The 7,500-nt window shown below is 32.0% G+C and overlaps 1 protein-coding gene across 4 annotated transcripts in view; it reads left to right on the top strand.

Annotated features, from left to right (window-relative positions):
- Positions 1 to 7,500, top strand: part of LOC127062105 (cysteine-rich motor neuron 1 protein-like) — a 308,729-nt gene that overhangs the window by 212,013 nt on the left and 89,216 nt on the right. For all 4 annotated transcript variants that reach the window (XM_050989769.1, XM_050989768.1, XM_050989767.1 and 1 more), the window contains exon 6: positions 4,644 to 4,673. In XM_050989769.1, the coding sequence (XP_050845726.1) occupies positions 4,644 to 4,673 (30 nt within the window). The remainder of the gene's footprint in view (positions 1 to 4,643; positions 4,674 to 7,500) is intronic.

Below are 7,500 nucleotides of genomic sequence, written 5' to 3'. Positions count from 1 at the left end.
TGTGAGAAATATATCTCGTCGAAATGCAACTGACGGTTCTTCTAGCAAAAGGGAAAAGATGTTCTGGAGAGAGTTGGCTGTTGGTAAAGGAGGGTGAGCTAGCGACGGAGAAACGGCGAAACACGTTTTATTTACGGTCTGTGCACGCGAAAAAGCCTGCAGAAGGAGAACTTCGTAGGTGGGAAAGAGACGACGACGATGATAGTGAAAATGTTGATGGAAATGAGAAAGAGAGAGAGAGAGAGAGAGAAGGGGGAAGGGGTGGGAAAAAGGTATGTATGTGTTAAATGTTAAACTTAATTAGAGAAGAAGCGTATAATCAAGGTGCTTGTTGAAGTATATGGAAGAAGCAATGAGCGCGATGATTTAGAGCTTTCAATGCATCGAGTTTATACGAATAATTACCATAATTCGATCATCGACTAATATTTTGACGAAGAAAACATTATAGCATATCTTTCGAATAATATTACTATAACTAATGTTATTATGAATTTCGCAAACGCGTATACATATGCACGATGTAATTATAATATCGTCGATGAATAAAATTTTCAAAAATCGACGAAATTTTCGAACGAACGATCCGTTTTATTAACGCACGGAACAAAAAAGGAATGTATAAAAAAAAAAGAGGGAGGAGGGACGAATGGAAAGGGGGATGAAACAAAAACAAAGAGAAAAAAGGAAGTTCGTTCCAATCGATAAATTCGTCCGGCACCGCTACGATTTTCCAAAAATCGGATTCTTCGGTCGCGTTGAAAATGCGATTGGACGTATCGAGTCGTCGCGGAATCGAGAATTCAATCCGTAGGAACGAGATTCTCGTCGATCGAATATTTTTATCGAACTGTTCACCTAACGGGGACGTCACGTAACGTAACGTGATAATAACTATTTCGAATCGCGATCGATCGATATTTCGATACTCTCAAATTTCTACGATTTTTTTCTTCTTTTTTTTTTCATTTCACTCTCTCTCTCTCTCTCTCTTTTGTTTTTTTTTTTTTTTTTTCTTTACGAGAACGATCGAATAATTTAATTTTTACGTTGTCCTTCTTTTTGCGTGCACGCACATAAACGTAACAGAGGACAAATAGACACGTCCGTGCGATATTTAATGAAAAAAATTCACGCAAAAAGCATAAATCTCGTGGAAGAAAATGAAAAGATATTCCGCGGCGTTAAAAAGACGCGACGCGTAAATCTTAAGAGAGACTCGAGGGACGGAGGCAATTAAAGAACGACCGGGAGAAGAAAAGGGCGGATCGAAAAAGGGAAAATTAGTTGAAGGCGATGGCTGGTATGGCGGTGACGTTAAAAAATTACTCCTTCGTATTTTCTTTTTTTTTTATTTTATTTCATTTTATTTGTTCGTTCGTTCGTTCGTTATCTTCCCTTTTATCTAATTTCTTTTTTTCGCTTCTCGTTCTATTCTTACCTTCCTCTTTTCGTTCCTTTCTTTTATCTTTTATCTTTTATCTTTTATCTTTTATTTTTTCCTTCTTTTTCTTTTTTTTCTTCTTTCTTTTTTTCTTTCTTTTTTTCTTTCTTTTTTTTTAATTACACGAGAAACGGGAGAAAGGGCAATGCACGGGGGTCAAGTAATTAACGTTAGATTTAAATGAAGAACAATATATGCGTTAGTCGATGCGGGTAACGAGAAAACGAGATACGCGGAAACGATCGGTAATGGGAAAAAATGGGGAAGGGAGAAAGAAAAACGGCATCAACGAGTCGGAATATAACGAGAGAGTGAGAGAGAGAGAGAGAGAGAGAGAGAGAGAGAGAGAGAAATGATCTTTTTTTTCCGATTTCTCATCGATTTTTTCTTCTCTTCTATGTTCACCTATAAATATACAACGATCTACGTCGTAGGGAAATCTCGTAAACACTGGACGAAAGATTAATTATACGCTTCAATTGTAAAAACAATAATTTGTAGCTGGCAATAACAGCATAGCTATAGTTATATAGGGACAATGAAGAATTCATTTCAACGTAAAGAACGTCTCGTTCGAAGTACCTATATAATCGGGATAATTGTGTCGATGAGGATAAAAGATTTTAATCGAAAAGGGAGGAATGAACAAAAGAGAGAATAAAAAAAAAACAAGGGAAAGGAAAAAGAGAAACAAAAGATTGAAAAAAATTTTAAACGAATGTGAAAACCGTGTAAAAATATCTTTTCTTCTCTCTTCCCACTCTCTCTCTCTCTCTCTTTCTCTCTCTCACTTTCTGTCAGTCTGCATAGAATGTATTTTTATTCGTCTATCGAGAGAAACTTTCGATGAAAACCTGTACGTCTTTGAACGAAAATAATGTTAGATTAAAAAGATTCTTCTAGTCTTCTTGAAATATGGAAAAATTCGAAAGGAATGGCTCGAATGGAAGATTTCGTCGAGGGATTTAAAGTAAGAAGTCAAGATTATAAAAAAAAAAGAAAGAAAGAAAGAAAGAGAAAAAGAAAAGAGAGAAAAGATGGAAAGAGAGAAAAAGAGAGGTAGAGATAGAGAGAGAGAGAGACAGACAGACAGAGAGAGAGAAAGAGAGAGTAAGAAGAAATCTGTTAGCAGAGACAGAGACAGAGATAGAGAAAAGAGAGAGAGAGAGAGAGAGAGAGAGAGAGAGAGAGAGAGAAATGAAGGAAATAGGTGGTAGGAAGCTCGGAAAAGTAATCTGGCCCACTTTTCACCCTTAACCAGCCTAGTTAACGAGGGTCTGGTAGAAGAGATACAGATGGTTCGCATCTTCCAAGTAGGTCAAAAATGAACCGAACTACCCGACTTTCTTTCACTTTTAGCATGTACATGTGCGTATACTACGAAAGAGACAAGCTCATTTACTTCTTCTCTACACAGAGAAACGAGAAGACGCCGAAATTTCTTTTTTTTTTATTTCATTTTATGAATTTCATTCTACCAAGTCTAACCTACTTATCAACTGTTAATCGTTCAAAGTTGTTAAATAAAATGTTATTGCGCTTTAGTATAAAAATTGTCGATCGTTGTCTCTTTAAATGCGAGATCCTACAATATCGATATTACTAATAATGATAGTAATAGTAATAATAATTTGAAAAAAGAAGTGTAAGTAGTAAAAAATAATTAGTGGAAATCTTTCGATAAAGTGATAATAGTCAGAGATGTTATTAAACGTTATTGTGAAAATTATAATCATCGGTAAGAATGTCTATACATAATAATTTGCTATCCATAATAAATTTTGAATGACTGAATTTTGTATAATAAAAGGAAGTGTTATATCAGAAAATTTTATGATATTAAAAAATTGCATATAATAAAAATAATGATATTAAAATAATAATAATCTTGAAAAAGTAATGTTTAAAAACCGGTAAAAATCCTCATCTTTCTTGTTTCTTCTTTCGAAAAGTTTCCCCTGTAGTCAGAAATGTCACGTAAGAAATTATTGAAAAAATTATAATCCTCCGATCGTTCTCTCTGTACATAATTGTATAAAATAATAATAACAACAACAATAATAAAAAAATAATAATAATAATAATAACAAAAACAATGATAATATGATAATTTCGAGAAAAAGAAGAAAGAAGCAAAGAAAAAATAATATGCGACCAACGAGAGTTCCTTTCTTTTGAAAAGCTAGCAATAAGCGTTCTATGATAAATCTGCCTGATAAAAAATGCTTTTGTGAAAGGATTCGCGAAAGAACGAGATGAAGAAAAATGAAATAAAAAAAAAGGAAAAAAAAAAGAAAGAAAAGAAAAGAAAAAAGGAGAATACTCTCTTCGTTCTTCGAAATAACGTCATCTTCTTCATTCACAGTCCCGACGTTACTATTCGCGAGATTCGTGTCGCCTTTTTAGTCGCTCATTTACAACTTTCTATCTCGCTCACTCCTTTTTTCTTCGTTCTCTCGTTCGGTTGGCTGTGCCTGAAAGGAAGTAGACGCGACACGGTTCGCTTATTAGGAAACGACGTCTTGGATGGTTCAAGAGGATGAGAAGGAAGAGGAGAAGGAGATCCCTCCTCGTGTAATACGATTCATACTCACCCACAAAAAAAAAGAAAGATAGAAAGAAGGAAGGAAAGAAAAAAAGAAAAAAAACAAGGAGGAACGAAAGTTATAAGACTCGCGATTCTTTTCAATCTTTCTTTCTTCATTTTCTATCTGTATCTATCTGCCTTTCTTCGAAACTCTCAATTCAAGATCTTTTTCTCTATTGCTACTCTCGCCGAACTCGATATCGACGATTTAATTCGATTTAATCGAACGAAAAAAAGAGAGCTTACGTTAAAAATATTCTATCTGCGAATTGTATACAATTATCTACGTGTGTGTGTGTGTGTATATATATATTTTTTTTTATGTATATATAATATATACATTTATATATTATTTTATATGTATATATAATATAATATTGTATATATATTTATATATTATATATTTTTATATATATAAGTATATACGTATAAATTGAAAAATGAAAATACAATGGAAACGAGATGTCCCAAAGAAAATATCTCGGATAATATTTTACGAGTAAATATTCCGACGTAATTAAAAAAGTTACACGATCAATAATGAATATCGATATGATAATCGTTTTATATCTAGCTTATCTAATCTCTCCATTTGTTCTTTTTCTGTTTCAGCAACTGCAGCACCGGACACCCCTTCCAATCGTAAGTCACACATCGATATTATATTTTCTAAATGATTTTGATCGAGTGTTTACGTCTAATATAAGATAAATAATCATAAATATATGACAAGAGAACAAATGCGAATACTTTATTCGACGCATAAGCATTGCTTTAATTTATCGGCTTATTGTGTACAAGCACGTTGATTATTAATGACTAGATATACTTAATTATCTCCTATTTATAATTCGTATCCATAGTAAATCGCGGATAATGAAATACTTAATTACGTATATATTTCTCTATAATTTGAAATTCAAAAATATATTGATCTTTTATTAACCCGACGTTTCGATCTTAACCTTTGGAAATAGATCGATTAACTTTCGATAGAAATCGTTTAAATTCTGATTTCTTCAAAAGGATTGAATCATTTTTCTTTAATTCTATTTTTATATTCAATTTATAAACTTGTAAATTTTATGTATTTTTATGTACTTTTAAATCGTAAGACTTAAATCAAATTTACTTCTCTCTCTCTCTCTCTCTCTCTCTCCCTCTTTCTTGAAATTTTGTGATGATAGTAAAGAATGACTCACTTTTGTGTGACATTTAAGTTCTGTAACGCAGACTCCCTTTACTCCCTGCTTCAACACACTAACAAGAATTGTAGCAGAAATGAAACAAACGCGATCATTCCACGTTAACAAAGAAGAATCGACTCGTTGCTTTTCGCAAACCCGGCTTCTCGGTTTTTGACGTGAAACACGACGTTACACGTCGTGTAATGCGATGAGCGAAAGAGTTGGCAAGAAGAAAAACGGTTGAAAATGGACGGAGAGATAAAAGGGAAGAAAATAAAAGAAGGGAAAATCAAAAAAAAAAAAAAATCGATTCTAAAATGATTTCACATGCGAGCGAACACTTGTCTTCGTTTTCATTTGATTCATCCAACAACAAAAGCAAAAGTAAAACAGAAAACCCCAAAAATAAACGATCTACCGATGATCGTTGGCTCGTTCGTTCGTAAAAACGAAAATTAAAAAAGAATAGAAGAAAAAGGAATGAAAGAAAAGAAAAGAAACGAAGAAAATGAAAATTAAGAGCACGGTACCTTCTTTCTTCTCTTTTTCTTTTTTCGTTCGTTTTCTTTTATTTATTCATTTATTTTATTTTATTTTATTTTATTTTATTTTATTTTATTTTTCGCACACGTCAAAAAGAACCCTGGTGCAAATGCATTTCCTCTCCATTTTTCGTTTTTCCTCTCTTTCGAGAAAAGACATATTCAAAATTATTACGAGCCGGAATTTTGCCAGGGATAATTTATAGCGTTAACAATGTTCAAAGAACAACTAGGTGGAGGAAAAAAAAAAATAATGAAAGATCCCATTCTCCTGTTTTCCAACGAAATTTTTTCTTTTTCTTTTCTTTTTTTTTTTCATTTTCTTTCATATATCCAAACGTTACCGCTCATACGTCGCGAGACGTTCGAAAGTTTTCGTTTAAACGAATCATTCCGCACGAATATGTGCTCGAACGTACACATATGTTTCACTCAAAAGAAAAAGAAGAATTGAAAAATTAAGGAAAAAAAAAAGAAAAAAAAAAAAAGACAGAGAGACAGAGAGAGAAAAAGAGAGAGAATTATAAAATAAAATAAGGTTAAAAAATTTTTCCACGAAATTGGAAGTTTAGTTTTGAATTTAAGAAGAGCTTTGCTTGTTCACCGTGGTAACGAGGAGGGATTACGTGGAAAATAATTTTTAATCTCGTCGTCGTACAACCTTTCTTTTTTCTTTTTTCTTTTTTTTTTACTTTTTCTTCTTTTTTCTTTTTTCTATTTTCTTTCTTTAGTCGAGCGTACTTTTTTCTAGTCCCGCAAACGAAGAAAAATAACCAGGAGAGAATGCAAAACTCGAGCGCCATTTTTGAGCGCAATGTACGAATTGCCGCAGGTAGAAGGTACATAGGTGTATCTGGGATATATATACATATATATGTATGTATGTATGTATGTATGTATGTATGTAGGTACGTACTCGAGTATTTGAGAATGACGACGATAGAGCAAAAATTACGTCTCCATAAGCCAGACGCCGGCAAAGTGTTCGCTATTATTTCTAATTTTTCTTCACTTCTGGGCTTCCGTGTCCTCGCGTTATTTAAAAAGACTGCTTTCGTTGAAAAGCTCGTTTCGTCGAGTAAGATGGAAATACGAAAATCTCAGCTTTGAAATTTCATTGACTCTCTTCTTTTTCAAAAAGAAAATAAAAGAAAATCTCTTCCTCTTCGATGTATCTGTATCCGTATATGTAAATATATACAAGGTATAATATACATATATTTATAGTATGTGTGAATGATTAAAAATAACGGAATAAATGACGAAATATACGTATGATTATAAAGTGATGATGACATACACCTTGATAAATGGATTATAAAAATGTCTAAGTAAGTTCAAGTGTCGCTCATATAATTTTTTATAGATGCTATAGAATGCTATTATCTTATGCGATTATCTTTTTTATATTCATATTTGGATATAGAAATGACAAAAGCTATTTGCATATAATTGTAGAAATTAATATATAATAATATATAATATAATATAATTTAATATAATATAATAAAACGTATATATATTATATCATATTTATAATAAAAATATTATGTATATTATAAATATCTATACAATATATAAAAAAAAGTTCTCTTTAAAATACTATTAACTCACATAATTATATGAAAAAATTATTAACTTAACAATTAATTATTTTTCATATCCATTGTCATTTGCCGATCATTTTACACTATATTCGTTCATTGCTAGTCCAATAATAATGAAAAGCTTGAAAATTAT

The sequence above is a fragment of the Vespula vulgaris genome, chromosome 3 (assembly GCF_905475345.1).
Source record: "Vespula vulgaris chromosome 3, iyVesVulg1.1, whole genome shotgun sequence".
Classification (NCBI taxonomy): Eukaryota; Metazoa; Arthropoda; class Insecta; order Hymenoptera; family Vespidae; genus Vespula; species Vespula vulgaris.
Note: the sequence above shows the minus strand (reverse complement) of the source record. Positions and strands in the feature narration are given on the sequence as shown.